This window comes from Dasypus novemcinctus, chromosome 23 (genome assembly GCF_030445035.2).
Source record: "Dasypus novemcinctus isolate mDasNov1 chromosome 23, mDasNov1.1.hap2, whole genome shotgun sequence".
NCBI lineage: Eukaryota > Metazoa > Chordata > Mammalia > Cingulata > Dasypodidae > Dasypus > Dasypus novemcinctus.
Genome location: NC_080695.1, coordinates 43311786 through 43327969, shown reverse-complemented (window position 1 = coordinate 43327969; position 16184 = coordinate 43311786). Strand labels below are relative to the sequence as shown.

The window sequence follows — 16184 nt, the reverse complement described above, 5'->3', positions numbered from 1 at the left end:
CCAGGGTGGGGAGGTGGTGGGGACAGATGCAGTCCAGGGCAAAGATCAGAGCCAGGGTCAGAGCCACTCATCTGGCCACTCCCCAATCCTCTAGTCTCTGAAAGCCCCTGAGGCTTTCTTAAGCCCAGCAGTGAATGTGCAGGTGTTTGTCTATTTCACAAGCTGTACAGGCCCACTCAGGGCAAACTACATTATGGACTTCCAGTATGGACTTCACCTCGGTCTTATTGAGATATAATTAACACACCAGGGAAATGGACATGGCTCAACTGATAGAGTGCCTGCCTACTACATGGGAGGTGCACGGTTCCAACCCAGGGCCTCCAGGCCATGTGGTGAGCGGGACCACATGCAGCACTGCTACAAGGAGTGCCATGCCATGCAGGGGTGTCCCCCACATAGGGAACCCCACGATCAAGGAGTGCACCCCATATTGAGCTGCCCCACATGAAGAAAGTGCAGCCCACCCATGAGTGGGGCCACCCACAAGGAGAGCAGACGTAGCAAGATGACACAACAAAAAGACAGATTCCCATGCCATTGACAACAACAGAAGTGGACAAAGAACAGGTAGCAAATAGACACAGAGAACAAACAACTGGGGTGAGGGGGGAGAAGGAGAGAGAAATAAATAAATCTTAAAAAAATAAAATTATCTGTGATTAATTTAAAAAAAAGAGACAGATTCCCAGTGCCGCGGAGAATGCAAGCAGCCTCAGAACACACACGAATGGACACAGAGAGGAGGGGAGGATGAAAGGGGAGAGTAATAAAATAAATCTTTTAAAAAAAATTAACATAACTTTAGTCTTTTAAAGGGCCATTGTCAGAGTATTTAGTGTATTCAGAAGGTTATAAAACCATAAAACGACTACCTAATCGCAGTAAAGTTTCAATAATTCCAAATGAAATCCTGGACCCAATAGTACTAACTCCCCCCCTACTACCCTCAACCCAGCCCCTAGCAACCACTAATCGATCTTCTCTGTGTGGATTTGCCCAGTGTGGAGCCTTCATACTAATGGAATCCTGTAAGTGGCCACTAGTGTCCATCTTCTTTCACTTACCATTATGTTCTTCAGGCCCCTTCCGTTCCAGCATGTATCTCTACTTCATTATGTCTTATGGCTGAGAATATCCCATTTGATGCATAAACTACATTCTCTGTAAGCCTTCATCATTTATGGCCATTGGAGTTGTTGGTGTTTTCTGGCTATGATGATACCAAATGTTCCAGATTTGACCATAAGACCTTTACCTGAAGACATCTGGGGCATGTAAATGACAGTTGCTGTGTGGGCACTGGGAGGGATACATGAGGTGTGGCTCTGGGAAGCTCACAGCTGCCACTCTGTGCTGTAGCTAGCACCTGTCTCAGGAGCTAGAGCCCCCATCCCAGTTGGCCAGTAAGAGATTCAAAGCCAAACACCTACCGGAAAGCATCAAGCTTTAGAGCAAAAAGTGATTTCCCTGTCCTGGGCATTAAGTGCGGGTTGTCTTTGGACTCAGGGAACCATCAGACTAAGCATGGGCTTGGGAAGACTGATGATTTAGCCACAGGATCTCAGCTCTATACCAAAACAACCCTGTGACTGGGGCAAGTTGCCACATCTCTGGGCCTGTTTCCTATTCTGTGAAATGGGATGATGCTGCATGATGTCTGAGGTAGTCAGAGCATTTAGCAGGGTGCAGTGGGAGCTGTGTAGGGATTTGTTTGCATCCTGGGGGAAGCCCCAAAGTAAGCTGACCCTCATTTCCAGCCACCATGTCCCTGAATCCAGTGGTGTCAGCACCATCCACTCCAGTGTCCAGCACAGGTGGAGCCAAGGCTTCAGCAGCAGGGATGCAGCTGACTCGTGTCCTATACATACAGCTGATGCCTCCAGTTCTAAGGTAAAATCCACCTGGACCATGTCTCAGATTCCAAAGATGGCCAGGAATTTAAAGAGAATGCCCACCTCCTCTCCGTGTTGGCCCTCCCCTCACCCTCCCTTCCCTGTGCCTGTTTGCCACCCCCATCCACAAAGGTCTTGATGATTGTTGACTGCTAAAGAACTTCTAGAACTGATAGGAGCTTCTAGAGCAGCCCAGGGCTGCCCTGAGCTCCCAGACCTTCTGCTTATCTTTGTATTCCCCATCACAGAACTCGTCCGTAGTCACATCAGCATCTGGAGGAATGCCTTCTTCATCTCCCTCCATCCAATCCAGGGCCATGCAGACCAACCACATGCATGGTTCCTCACGCGTGCTCTATAAATGGCAAGGGGGGCCCTGCTGCATTGTCCGTGTCAGCCTGTATGAGGACAACGTCAAGTACAAGAGTATCCTGGTGAGCTGGGCATGTGGAAATCCCCTGGGGCCCCTCAGTGGTTCAGGCAGTTGACACATAAGGAAGGACATGTTCCCTCCCTGCCTTCATGGAGCAGACTTCCTGGTGGATGGTGAAAGACAGACAACCACCTGCAGAGGCAGGAAGAGTGTGAGTTCAATGGCAGTCAGGGCTAAGGATAGTGGACATAGGGGCTGAGGCTGGCACGTGGAGTGAGCACAGCCTGGGAAGAGCTTGCTGAGGTGGCCCCAGAGAGGATCAGGGAGGGGACAGCCCACCAGGCCCAAGGAAGACATGTGTTGGGCAGCCCCTGGATCAGCCAGGAGCCCAGGGCCTGAAGGAACAGGAACCAAGGGGAAGAGGTGGGTCCAAAGAGGTGTGGGTCACATCAGGCCCTGTGACTGCTAGACAGAGCTTGACTTTCTCTTGGGGGGGAGACAGAGCCACTGAAGGGTCAGAGGAGAACAGGGATAGCAGGTGACTTTTGGCCTCAAAGTGGAGGTTGAGCTGATGCATGCAGATACCAGCCAGTTAGGGCTGCTGCTGTGACCAGCATGGACAACAGCGTCTGCCCCAGGACAGTGGCCATGAAGGTGTGAGCAGCGGTAGATGCTGGATGGGATGTGCATATGGAGCCATGCCTGGCCCCCTGCACAGAGACTGGGCCTAGGAGCCTTGTTCCATAACCACCCTGGGTGCTCCTCTCTTGTGGCCAGGAGCAGGGGTAGTTTCACTAAGCTCTCACTTGTCTGACCCATGTCCTGATCCTGTCTCCAGATTGGCCCTCATGTCAAGGTAACTGCATTCTAGACCTTGCTGACCACAATTGCATCCTGGAGCCCAGGGCAGTCCTGCTGACCTGTAGCATATCATTCAGCCTCTCCTCCTCTCTGACATTTGGGCTCACACTGGATGTGTGCTATTTCCTGGGTGTTCACTGCTACCTGGAGGGGTCCTGGAGGGTCAGGGGCAGGGCAGGGGAACACCATCTCCCAGGATTGGGAGGCAGGAAGTGAGAGCGTGAGGGTCAGATTTCACTCCTCAGTTCCCACAGTCTGTTGCATGGTCACTCTTTGGCCCCTGAGTTCTTGGCCTCATTCCGTGATCTCTTGTGGGTCCATGGGAAGAGCATATGGCCCCTATAGACCCCGCCCTGAATAGACTTGGCTCATAGGATTTCTGGCAGCTGCACTGTGAGGGATCAGGCTCTAGGACTCAGGCCCTGAGAGTCTGTCCCTGATCCACCACAGGTGACCAGCCAAGATAGGGCTCTAGCCGGGATCAGCAAGGCCCTGGAAGAACACAGCCTGCATCAAGACAAGCCAGAAGACTACAAGCTGGTGCAAATCATATCAGACAATCGAAGTAAGTCAGGAGGAGTGTTGGAGAGGGTGGTGTTGGAGGGGGTAGGCGTGAGCCCTGTCCACAGCCTAAAGATCCGAGGCCCACTGGTTCCAGTATACCTGACAGCAGGGTGAAAAGGCACCCTGTCCAAAAACAAGGTGCCGATGGCAGCCCACAGGGCCCACAGCACCTTCTCCCTATCTGCTCTATCTCCCTTGTGTACCCTTCCCTGGATGAGACCCAGGCATTGGGAACTTAGATCAAAGCTAACACCATTGAGGTTCCCAAAGAAAGGGCTTTTCACAAGATGGTGAATAAGAGGGGCTCAACTTGAAGGGTGTTCTGTGATACTGCACCTCCAAAAGCACCATGACTGATGGACACAAGTGCCAAATATGCACAGACCATCTTGTTATGATAGTGAAAACTAGACAAAGTCTCCTCGATCCCCTTTGGAGGCTTGAGGGAGCCCCCTCAGTATTCTAGGAAGTGGGGAAGTGAAAGAATCCAGAATAGCACTGACCCAGAGCCAGACTTCCTGACTCTCAGCTCTTAGATCAGTTAATCACACTCTTGGGCCTGCTCCTTATCCCCATAGGGGAGAGAAAATTCAGCACTGAATGCACACATAGCATGCCTGTGCACAGTAAGGGTAACTTATTCTCAGTGAGCTGATCCTCCTCCCCCAGCCATTAACCCAGGCAAAGTAAAATAACTCCCACCTTTCCTAGACGGAGGTTCAAAATCCTCTCCCATCTTTCAAATGAGAAACTGCAGCTGGGAGGTGTGAAATAGGGCAGAAGGACCTGTCCTACAGAACAGGAAGACTGAGGACTGGAGCAACTAAGAAAGGAGATGAGTCACCATGTCACTGAAGCCAGAGCAGGAACTCCAGTCTGGTGTTTCTTTCTAGCTTGTTCTAGGCCACAAAGACAGTTGGAAAATAGGGTCAAAGTAGAAATACTTTAGGATCCCACTCAGAAGGCCTGGCTCAGGTGGTCTTTGCTGGGCCTTAGTGGTCTTGTCCTGGGTAGTGCTGGATTTGGTGTATGTGCACTGGGTTCTAGAAAGTCAATTTCAGCCCCTAGATCCTGAGCAGTGAAGCTGGCAGGGTATGGTGGTGAGAGTACATGACCTCATGGCAGCTCCATTCTGAGGATGGCAGTTAGGAGTCAGAGTCACTCTTTAAATAAGTGTCCTTCATTGTTAGCTGCACCTCTGCAGAGTCTTTCCTTCAGGCAGGTGTCACTCCCAGGGCTCCTTTATGGTCCTGGAGTTGGAATAGGGAATTGAGGTCCCTGGCTGGGGCCTTCTCTCATGTGAGCACAAGTGTTGGGGTGTCCTGGGGTCCTCCAGGGCACAGCTGACCCCCCTTCTGTCCCACCCCCCAGTGCTGCAGATCCCGCACAGTGCAAAAGTTTACTACACTATGGATCCCTCAGCCCATCACCATCTTCTTCTCCTGAAGCAAAACACACCTGTGGATGCCAAGGTGAAGAACAGAGCTATCTCAGCCCTTCTGGGGAGTATGCAGAAAGGACCCAAGTTCCAAAAGGGGAAATTCTAAATGGCCCTGATGCCTGCCAGCTCAGGGTCCCCCTTCCCAGGTCTGCCTGGCCAAGTAGTTTTGCTCACCCCAACCTCAGTGGGCCAGGCCAGGCAGGCACTTCCCTGATATGTCCCTGATCTATGTCTGAAATAATCCACTTTCTCGATGAATAAAAAAGAGCTTCTAGCTCTCTTTATTGAACAGGCCTGTAAGTAAAGAAAATCTGGTAGCAAAATTCTCCTCTCATGTGTAGATTTTGGTCTCTAAATGCTATTTTACATGGAAAGAGAAGAGGGCAACTGGGAGGTTGTGTGAGTCCAGGTCTTGGACAGGAAATGCATGAGAGGTCCCTGACAATTCTTGCATCCTGGAGAGCAAGGAATGGACCCAAACCCACAGGACAGGTTTTCAAAACATGAAAGGAGCCAACTGCAGGGTCTTATGGTGACCCAGGAGCCACCAGGACCATCCCGCTCCTACTATGGCCTGATTCTGTCCTGGCCTCACTGGTCCTTCTCACTGAGCTGCTCCATGGCCGCAAACCAGGCTCCAAATGATTCATGTGGCACAAGGGCCTCATAGCAGCAGCCCGCCTGGAGCTGCTGGAGCTCCTCCACCATCTGGTATTCCTGGAGCCAAGGAAAGGAAGATGTATCATCAAAACCTGGGTGGGCTTGCTGGGTGGGACGGGGTCCAGGGGCTGGATTTAGTCCTGTGGATCCCTCACCTCTTCACTCCCTTCCAGGCTCTGCCTGCCCTCAGGGCTGACTTCACACAGCTCATCCTCCTAGAAGTTGTTCTTCATCCCATGCACAACCCCACCCACTATCCCCCTCAATTTCAGAGGAAGCTATGAGCAGCCCTGGGGGGTCCTGCCCAGGAGGGTCTCTGTTTATCACCCTGACCCCACCCCAGCCCCACCCCTGTAGTGATGGCCACAGCTACTCACCTTCCTTTTTTTTTCAAAATTGATCTTCCTTCCCTGGAAGGCAGAGAATTTGCATTCATCATAAAGGGGCTCCTAGCCATTGCCAAGCCCATTGCCCCTCTGCCCCTGTCATGCTTTACTACTGCAGGTTCAACATGCACTGGGCAGCCCAGACCACAGATGGACTCAGGCAAGCCCCTCGCTTCCTTTAGTGGGGACTGGGAGTGGTGACAGAGACCTTCCAGTCCAAGTTGTGATGAACCAATGGAGAGAAGGCCCCTTGGATCAGCCTCCATCTACTCTTCTGTAAGAAGTTCATGGCACCCCAGCTCCCAGGGCATCTGTGAGGCTCCCAGGAGACATGATGTGCTCACTGCTGAGAGCTCAGGGCTCACAGAAGGACCTGTCCACCCAAGCCTCAGGGCCCCTTTCCCACCCTACCCTGGCCCCCGAACAACTCACATCCAGATACTCTGGCATGGCATACTCCAAAAGCAAAAATTGTGTGAGGAAAGTTCTCAGGCATGGGACCACACCTTGGATGTCACCCTGTGGCATTGGATAGGGTGGGGATGAGCACAGGCTCTCAGGTGCCCCCAAGACACCACGTGGGAAACTCCTCAGTCTCAGACTCAGGGACCACCCAGCCTTCCTCTAGGACACTTTGCTGTAACCCTTAAGTTCCCCTTAAAGCCTCCAAAGACCCCAAATTTCTCTGCAGCCACCTCCCAGGACTGACTTTTCTTCAGTAACCATGTGTACCCCTCCCCTACTGCAGCCACCCTGAGCCAGCTCCTCAAGGTTCTTGCTCTGACTGGCTGCAAGGAGAACCCCAGGATTCCCACAGCTCACCGTCCTAAGGCCAGGAGAAGGGACATTGAAGGGAGGCTTTCCAGGCTCAGTGGACTGGAGGGACAGGCTTGAGAAGGGCCCCCATCCTGATTTGGAGGCCACCTCACCCCAACTCCTTTGGCCACAGGCACACTCACCCTCTCTTGCTGCTGGTGCTGCCTCTGGACTATTTGGGGATTTGCCTCCAGGGTGGAGAATTTAGAGATGGACCTCTGCCAGGGTGGAGAATGAGGTAGTGAGGCCCTCCCCCTCACCCATTGTCCCGTGGGTCTTGAGCACCTGGGAATAGTGGACTGCGGGAAATCTGCAGCTACCACGTGCACAATGTCCCCAGCATGACCTTGTGCATGCGGACTGCTCTCTTGAGCCCATTTTTTCATCCCTGCTGTGAGGACACAGCACTGAGCCCTACAATGATCCCCTCTCCCTGCCCATGAGCCAAACATCCTTCTTCATCTTCGTCCAGAATAGGCCAGGCTGGCTGTTTTCACAGAAACTGTCAGTGAAAAACTAACCACCCCACCGCCTGAGCCCTGACCCCAGCCTCCCCTTTACCTTGATGATCAGCTCACTGCCATGGGAGAGGTTGTGCTCCTTCCAGTAAATCTCTGACAGAGTCAGAAAGAGGCAGAAGCTGTCCCTGGGGGAGGGCAAGAAGGAAGGAAAAGGTTGGAGTGGGAGGGAGGGAGTAAGGGCTGAACCACCTTCTTTTAGCTGCTTGGGACCCGGACTGCCTGGCTAGGTGGTGTTGAAACTGGGTAAATCTGAGCACTGCAGGACAGTGTGGACTAGTGAGCTGAGCTCTCATGTGTGCACAGCAGGGACTCCCATCCCTTTCTATCAGCAGCTCTTTTTGCACATGCTTTTTTCATTTGGACAGAGTGTGTTGCTGAGAAGCTAACACTTAACATGCTCCCATTTGGCTCCACTCCATAAGGGATGGAGGAGGGAAGCGGTGTTGAGGCAAAACAGCTCACCTCAGGTGATATGGAGACCCAGAGCTACAATCTGCCTGGCCCTACCCAGGAGCTGCTGCCTCCCAGACTCCCTAAGTGGCGATTTCCCCAGGTCCCTGGCCCAATCTTATGTCCCCTAGAGAGAGGCCTGCCCACCTGGAAACTTCCTCCCATGTCTTCAATAGACAGAGGAGTGGATAGCTCTGGAGACCAGAGATGATGGCATAGAAGGACGATTGGTTATGGAGGATTCGGCACTCCTGGGAGGGAGAAAGATACACCATTAGAGTGGATGTGAGTGTCCCCCTGCTCCAGCTTCAGCTCCCACAGCTGATATCCACTCCCAGGATGAGAGAGACACTGACAGAGGCCCTGAGGCACGTCATGGACACAGAGTGACACCCACAGCCGTCCTGAAGAGGTAGCCTTGTTGGGAAGGGAGGATAGTGCAGGACTGTGCTCCAGGCTGGGAGGGCCTGTGGTCCTGAGAGCCAATAAGTATAAAGTGGGGTTTCAGGACACCAGAGAGAGCCCCCTGAACATACCCTGGCCACCTCGATCCAGTGCTCCACCACCCTGGCCCTGGCTGGGTCCTTCATGCTCTGGTTCCCGACGCAGGTGGACATGACGCAGTTTATCACCCGGTTGAAATGGGTGATGGTGGCATGGACGGTGGGCGCAATTTCTTCTTTGCATTTTTTGTTACGCTGGGACCAGATGGAGCCCAGGCAGTGATAGGGCACCACCTTCTTGAAGAGATCCTGGGGAGGAGGGGATGTCAGGAACCATGCCAAGCTCAGATGCCCTAGGCCCTCCTGACCTAGGCCAGGGTCCAGTGGTCTCAGGTGGGGCTTGGCAGGCTGAGGACAGGGTGTGTTCATTGTTCCCTGACGGGACCGAGCACTCTAGAGTCCTCAGCCCCAAGGCCTGCAGGGGAGAGAGCTCCATTTTCAAGTCCATCTCACAGCCCCCAGCCCCCAAGGTGCCTCAGACTTCCACAGGCCCAGGTAGCACCATCAACCCTCATTATAATGCATCCTCGGATGCCATGTGGTCAGGTGCATGGTCCCTGTGGGGACCCAAGCCTCTGGGTCCCTGCCTAAGGGTCCAGTACACATAAGGGCCTATCTAGTGTCAATGTGATGGAGAGCACCAGCACTATGCGGGACCCCATGGGGTTGGCTGCACCACAGTGAGCTCCTTCAGGCCTCCATGATGAAGCCCCCTCAGGCTTTCTATTTCTTTGCTCTCATGTCATGTTCCCAGTCAGTGCATGAGGCAGAGATGGTTACTGTCCAATATCTACTCTCCAGAGGAGTGAAGCATGGGCTTACAGAGTAGTAAACTTGCCCAGGTTGAAATTCTGGGAGTGGAGCCAGTGTTTGAACCCAGATCCTAAGATTCTGATTCAGGGGGTGGTAAGGTGAGCAGCAGTTCCCAGAGGGAAGAGCCTCCCAGCCCCACCCTATCATGTCCAGCTGCTCACCACATCCATTCGGGTCAGCTGCTGTGCCACCAGCTCCGGAGGGAAAGCCAGGAGGTTAGCATTCTCCTCACTCAGCCTGATTTCCAAAGGCAAAGTACAAGTGCAGGAAGGTTCTGGGGTTGTGGCCTGCCCCAGTGCTGGGTCGAGCCTTGGCACTGGCTCTGGTGGTGGTGCCAGACTTGCCTCCCCCTCAAGAGCCATTGTTGCTGAAGGCAAGTTAAGAGGCTGTGGTTCCATAAAGGGCACTGACTTGAAATGTGTAGGTGACACTGGAGGTGGTGGTGGGAGTGCCTCCAGTTCAGGAACTGGTGATAGAGATGGTGATGTGACTTCTTCCAGCATGGCTGCAGGTGCAACATCTGAGGAAGGAGCTGTCTCTACCATCAGAGTCGGCATTGATGGTACCTCCACAGGTGTCACAGGCCCTAGCACTGTGGGTAGAAGTGGTGGTGGTGCTAGAGCCACCTTCAGCTCCGGAGCTGGTGCTACATCACCTAATGCTTCAGGCTCTATTTGTTGTCCAAGCACTGGGACAAACTCAGGAGCTGGCAGCAGAGGTGGAGATGTAGCTTCTTCAGGCTCTGGAAGTGCCCCTGTGACTGCCACAGGTGGTGGAACTGGCAGTGGATGTTGTCCTGGAGGCATTTGCTGCTCTGGGGCTGACAAAGGAGATGCAGAAGAGGTAAGTTCCAAACCAAGGTAAGTGTCTTTAAGCTCCCACTTGAAGCTCCCACTACCTTCTGGGGAAGATCCAGCCCCCAAAACTCTTCCCAGACATCAGTCTCCAGGTGACTTCTCTGGGGCTTCTCTTTGTTCCTGACCTGGTGGCAACCCCTGGTAGTCCCTGCCTATGGGTCCAGTCCTGGTCCTCACCCCACAAGCTCACATGCTCCCATGCTGAGGCGCCCTCACCCTTTGGCTCTGCCTCAATGGACTCCAGATGGTTCCTCCGTGACAGTAGAGCTATGGCTCGGCACTCCAGGGTAGAGCCAGGAAGATACACCTGGGCGTAGCCCACCAGCAGCTTGAGGCAGGGCAAGCCTGGAGGTTGTGTGAAATCCTCAGCATACTGGTCCATCCAGGTGCCCAGCAGCGAGGAGACGGTGCTGAGGACAGGAGGGGGCAGCAGAGTCAGACATGGGCCTTTCCTTCCACGCTGCCCCAGGGACCCTCCCATTGGAAAATCAGGTCCATAAGGACAGGAGAGGTTTTGACTGCTCTCTCCATAGCCGGGCATGGACACACAGTGGGAGCTTCTTCAGTATGTCAGGGATAAGGGAAGAAGATCTGTCCTCCTCCCCTGGGCCCTCGTGGCCCTCCCCCCAAGCAACTTCTGCCCTGCACAGCTGCCTCATCCTCTGCCATGCATCGTGTGTGTCTCTTCTTCCCACTGACACTGCCCTCCCAAACGTCAGCAGTGCAGCCACCCTGCCATCCATGCAGGCAGACAGGAGTGAGGTCAGGGCAGCTTTGGAGCTGGCTGCTCACCACCTCCTGTTGTGGGTCTGCACAAGGTGGTGTTTGGGCTCCTGGGGTGTGATTGGGCTGTGCTGGTCAAGTGTCCTCTGCCCAGTGCCCCAGAACCCCACCCACAGCTTCCCTTGACGCCTTTCCAAGTGGAGGGGAAAGCCCTCTGGACTCTACTCTCAAGGGAGCTCATAAGATGGGTGGGGCTTTGTGTTCTGCCCAGTCCTTCCCTACCACCTGTCCCCCAAACTCCAACACTGGTCTCTGGAGAGGAGAGCCCCTCCCCCTCCCCCAAGTGCACTCACTTCCTCATTTCCAGGCCTCCTCCTTGCCTGTCTCTGCCACGGAGGCTCCGTCCATATCTAGGGGAGACGTGGGCATGTCACGGCTGACTCTCTTTGAGAGTACCCCTGCTTAAGGTGACACCTGTTGCAGCCTGCAGCCCCAACTCCAATGGAACCCAGAAGGGCAGGGACTTTGGCTGGCTTTGTTCACTGCGTGAAGCTGCCTAAGGAAGTGCCTGTACCTAGTAGACACTTGATGTATATACTTGATGAAGAAGTGCCCTAAGTGGCACCTTCTCAGGCATAGGGTGGGCCTGGACCCCTCTGACAGGATACACTGGTCGCTCCTCTTACCCACCAAGGTCAGAGGGCCAAAAGGGACCTCAAACTCCCTGAGTAAAGAGGAAACTCGGGGTCAGTAAGGGGGGGAGCCCGGGAGCCTCTTCACTGGGAGGAGGAAAATCCTGTTAAGGAACAACCCTGCCCCGCCAGCCTCCCTGCCCAGGGAGCCAGGCTCAGGGAAGCACTTTCCATGCATCCTCCCTCTTAGTCCTTACAATCAACCCTCCAGGTAGGTACCCTGACCCCCCTCCTGCCCAAGGAGGAAACTGAGGCCGGTGGGTGAAATGACAGTTCTGAGACACAAGTTGGTGGCAGAGCAGTCAAGGCAGCAGGGACGGGGCGGGCACTCACCTTCTGAACAAGAGGTGCAGGACCTGCTCGGTGGTGGTGAACATGCGGTATGTCCCCAGGAAGGTCTTGACAAAGACAAGGTCCCCCTCCTGGAAGGCGGGCACCAGGTGCTCGGCCAGGTTCTCCCACGGGCCTGCCTTGACCATGCGCACCATGCGGTGCTCCTCCCTCGAGCGGGCCCAGACATTCATCCTCTAGGGTGGGAAGAAGAGTCACATGTGCTGAGGGGCAGAGCTCGGGGGACCCCCGGGTGGGGCTGGGGCTCTGGGCAGTCCTGCTGTATCCAAGCCCTCAGCGCCTTGAGGCCAGGGTCACATGCATGCCTCCAGCAGAGAAAGGTCCTCGGCCTCCTTTTGATTTGCAGGTGAGGAGGTAATTGAAAGGTGAGACTCCAGACCTGGCAAAGGACAAGGGCCTGGGTGTCCCTGGGGGGAGGAACCCCACTGCAGGGCCGAGGAGCTGAACTGACACCTCACGGTCCGGCAGACCCACCTGGTCAGTAAACGACTTCCTCCACAGCTCATGGGGCCAAAGCCACAACATGATGCCATTTGCCACCCAGAACTAAGACCAGGAAACTAAAGGAAAATGCAAAGAGACAATTCCATATGGGCTGCAGGGATGCTGCCACCCACAGAGACAGCCAGTGGTGATGGAACTGCTCCAGCCTTAGGCAGTTCCTTTGTCGCTTGCTGGTGAAAGGGCTGTCTGTGTGTCCTCTACCCACCCCGCCCATTCCAAAGAGCCTCTACCGGGGTGGGGGGAGGGAATATTGCTTAGGACCCATGGTTGGTGCACAGGGCACCAGTGCTGAAAGGGGAAAAGGAAAGGAATGTTCCAGGTCCAGCAGCACTGAAGGCCAAACCGCTGCTCTAAGCCTCCTCGCTTCTGGAATATTGGCAGCCAAGTCAGGCCTCAGCTCCTGACCTGAGAAGGGCAAGAGGATGGTCATGGGAGATGGCAAGAACCCTCCTAAGGAGAGGAGCTGTGTGGCTTGGGGCAGGTGTGGGAGGACAGTCATGAAGACTGCTGCCCGGGGACATGGGGCCAAGGAGTGGAAACAGAAATAGAGCAGCTGAATGCACACAGATCTGACGTGGGCCCACCCTGCAGCCCACCCTGCAGGGAAATCCCTGCTAAGGCCTCCTTTCTGAGGTTCTTAAACTTTTGAGGTGACCTCCCCCTGGTCCATGGAATGGCAGTGTGGTGGAGGGTTGGGGGGCCCCAGGTTCCTTGGGAAGTGGGCTATTGGGCACATCAGGGGAGAAAGCCCTGGGAGAGAAAGTGGGGAATGCCAGATGGGAGATAGGCTCTGGGGACCCCCCCGCCCTGCTGTTTCATACCCCATTGATCCCTACTCCCACCTGGTACCAGCGCTGGCCCTGGCCACGGCCTCGACGGACCTGCACCTTCTCTATATAGACGGCGTAGACGAGCCCCTCCTCCAGCTGTTCCCCCACCATCTGCATGGAGTTCTGCAAACACAGTGCCCAGCAGGTGAGACAAGAGGGTCAGTCAGAGGCCTTCCCCAAACCACAGGGGATACAGCACTTCTTTGGAGCCTAGATCCAGGTCAGGCCCAAATGGGGGTCACCCTTTCCCTGCAGCCCCATTGGAGAGGAGATGACAGTTCAGGGCTCAGGATTAACACTGGTCCACATGAGAGCCACCCCCAAGACACACCTTCCCACCCTTCCAGCCATGGCCTGGCAGGTGACAGGGAAGGACCTACTGGGTTCCCATCCCTGACAGCCTGCTGCTTCCCAGCGTGGCCCCTGCTTATGCCTCCCCACACTGGGTGTGGATGGGACATGGGGCTGCCAAGGCAGGAGCTCAGTAGTGGCAGGTGCTCAGTTGGCTGTTCCTAGGTCACCCCATGTTACCTTTGGGGACCTCCTGATCAGTGGCCTGGGGCTTTGTGGCTGAGGCCTGAGCCAATTTCGAAAGCCACTGGAAGAGGGCTCATTCCTACTTTGGTTGAGGCCTGAGCCTCGGGGTCTGCGAACGCAGCAGGAGAACATCCTGCTCTCTCGAGCGTCTCCTGCCAAGTGAGCTGGGAAGGGGCTGCCTCTGGAATCTGGGGGCCTGGTTACCAGGGTTCCAAGTTCTGTTGGGTCTGTGACAAAGGTAGTGAGATCACCTCCTTCAGTCCCCTTCCCAGTGCCCTCTCAGGACTAAAAACTCCACAAAACTCCCTCTGCATGTCTGTCTGTCTATCCCCTCACCCAGATCATCTTGTTAACTGGTCAAAGTTCTGCCCACACGTCCCTCCCCACAGCTTCCTGGAAGGCCTGTGTTCAGCTCGGGCCCGGCTAGGAGGAGATGCACCTGGGTGCAGACCTGGCTCCCTTTTCTTTTCAGTTTTGTGATACCACACTAGTTTCTGAGGCTTCCCAACTCTCCTGCCCAATACACTGGGAATCATTCTAGCATCTGCTTCCTGGGTACATGGTGAAGTCAATGTGGGGCAAACACTGCAAACCGCATAGTCTTGTGTAACAGACTGAATTCACAGATATAGACATGGAATAAACAGGAAGGTGATGGAGGGAACATTGAATATAACTCAAATCAGCCCTGGGCAGGGCTGTGTGATCTTCATAAACTCACTCCCACTCCTGGATTGCCATCTCAGTCTGTATCTTGATGTGGTTGAAATGAGATGAAAGTCAGATATTGCTGCTGGGCCAGAAATCCTTCCAGAGGCTTCCCACTATATTGAGGGTCAGAGGCAAGTGCGTCCTCTCAACTTCTGTGCTGTTCTGCCTGTGCCCTCCTTCCCTGACATCTTTACCTCCAGGTACAAGCAGCCCCATGAACCCCCCTTGGAGATAGTCCTGGCCTCGGGACACGCTTCTCAACAAAATGGCTAAATGTGGATGTCCCGCTATGACTTACACAAAGTGCTTTTCTGTCTTCACCACTCTCCCTTGTGAGTGAAGTCTCCCTCTCTGGACACCATCCCAATGTGAATCTTGCTGATCAACACAGCAGAGCTGGGAAGCACCTGCTCCCCCAGGTAAACCTCAGGTGAGGCTCTGCCATCAGCAGTGGCCTTCTTAGCCTCCTTTGGCCAAGGTCCCTATATTAGTCAGCCAAAGGATTGTTGATGCAAAATACCAGAAATTGGTTGCTTTTTATAAAGGGTATTTATTTTGGGTAGGAGCTTACAGGTACGAGGCCATAAAGCATAAGTTACTTCTCTTACCAAAGTCTATTCTCTCACGTTGGAGCAAGATTGCTGCTGATGTCTGTGAGGGTTTGGGCTTCCTGGGTTCCTCCCCTCCAGCATCTTACTCCTCTTTCCTCTGTGAGCTTATTTCCTGGGGCTCCAGCTTAAGGCTTCAAAATCAAACTCCAACAGCAAAACTCAAACATCAAAACCCCTCAAATCTGACCTTTGCCATGCCTTTTATCTGTGAGTCCCCATCCACCAAGTGGTGCTGACTCAAAGGCCTAATGATGTGGATGAATCACAATCAAAGCCCCAATCATAACTCAATCATACCCAGCGACAGACCAGATTAAAAACATAATCCAATATCTATTTTTAGAATTCATGACCATATCAAAGTGCTACTGTCCCTCTGCCACTGCTTCTTCCCCTGCTGTGCATGCTCCCAGGCACCCTCTTACCACACATTTACAGAGCTGGCTCCTCTCATCTTTCTACTCACAGTGAAAGTGTCACTTCAATATGTCCTTTGGGCCACCCTCCCCCACTTGATGGTGCCATAGCCCTCCTCCCAGCACCCTGTGTAGCTTCCTCTATGCCACTTGCTCTTTCCTTGAACCTGTGTTTGCCCTAATGCTTTGGTCCACCTCCCCTTCCAGATGCAGAGATCCTGTTGGGCAGGGGCCACAGGGATTCTTTTCACTCCACATCCAGGACTGAACACAAAGCTTGCTGCAGGGTGAGTGATCCTGGCACAGTCACTGTATGAATAACTGAGATGTTCTCAGAGGCCCTTTACCAGCCTCAGCCCAGCTCAGATTGTGGAGATGGCTGCAAATGATGGGAGGTGCATGTTGTGTCTGAAATAGGTGGATAGCCAGAAAGGCCTCTGGATGATGCTTCCCAGTTGCCAGAGGCTGCAGCAGGCACAGTGGGCACAGCTGGAGCTGTGGCTGCCTGCCCCCTGCTGGCCAGCATCAGCGCTGCAGCTCCAGGAGGCTACCCACAGGGGTGAGCACACAGCTTGCTTGAATATCCTCAAGGCAGCAGCTCTCCTAGGCCCTTGGAAGAGCAGTGGGAAATTGAAGGAGGGCCAGGGTGAATGGACAGCTCCCTGGTCT

General features: G+C 54.0%; 2 protein-coding genes across 2 annotated transcripts; one reads left to right on the top strand and one right to left on the bottom strand.

The window, feature by feature from the left end:
• Positions 1-1766: 1766 nt before the first annotated feature.
• Positions 1767-5446, top strand: LOC131275686 (ral guanine nucleotide dissociation stimulator-like). Its single transcript, XM_058286751.2, has 4 exons — positions 1767-1893; positions 2144-2329; positions 3580-3694; positions 5065-5446. Exons 2-4 carry the CDS (start codon positions 2177-2179, stop codon positions 5238-5240), a joined length of 444 nt encoding a protein of 147 aa, XP_058142734.1. The 5' UTR covers positions 1767-1893; positions 2144-2176; the 3' UTR covers positions 5241-5446.
• On the bottom strand, positions 5388-13357 carry LOC131275527 (ral guanine nucleotide dissociation stimulator-like). The gene is made up of 11 exons (XM_058286208.2): positions 13232-13357; positions 11889-12082; positions 10357-10550; positions 9445-10103; positions 8504-8719; positions 8115-8218; positions 7558-7642; positions 7140-7214; positions 6613-6699; positions 6172-6204; positions 5388-5851 (listed from the first exon to the last, which is right to left on the bottom strand). The coding sequence occupies exons 1-11, from the start codon at positions 13355-13357 to the stop codon at positions 5726-5728; spliced, it is 1899 nt and encodes a 632-aa protein (XP_058142191.2). The 3' UTR covers positions 5388-5725.
• Positions 13358-16184: the final 2827 nt, after the last annotated feature.

What these genes read in the sequence shown, in the direction of transcription:
- LOC131275686 (XM_058286751.2), top strand. Translation starts at nt 2,177, where the DNA reads ATGCCTTCTTCATCTCCCTCCATCCAATCCAGGGCCATGCAGACCAAC. An exon ending in TCAAGTACAAGAGTATCCTG is followed by an intron (nt 2,330 to 3,579) that starts GTGAGCTGGGCA and finishes GATCCACCACAG; the next exon opens with GTGACCAGCCAAGATAGGGC. An exon ending in AATCATATCAGACAATCGAA is followed by an intron (nt 3,695 to 5,064) that starts GTAAGTCAGGAG and finishes CCCACCCCCCAG; the next exon opens with TGCTGCAGATCCCGCACAGT.
- LOC131275527 (XM_058286208.2), bottom strand. Translation starts at nt 13,357, where the DNA reads ATGCAGATGGTGGGGGAACAGCTGGAGGAGGGGCTCGTCTACGCCGTC. An exon ending in CATTGAGGCAGAGCCAAAGG is followed by an intron (nt 10,104 to 10,356) that starts GTGAGGGCGCCT and finishes CTCCTTTGTCAG; the next exon opens with CCCCAGAGCAGCAAATGCCT. An exon ending in AGCACCAGCAGCAAGAGAGG is followed by an intron (nt 6,700 to 7,139) that starts GTGAGTGTGCCT and finishes CCAATGCCACAG; the next exon opens with GGTGACATCCAAGGTGTGGT.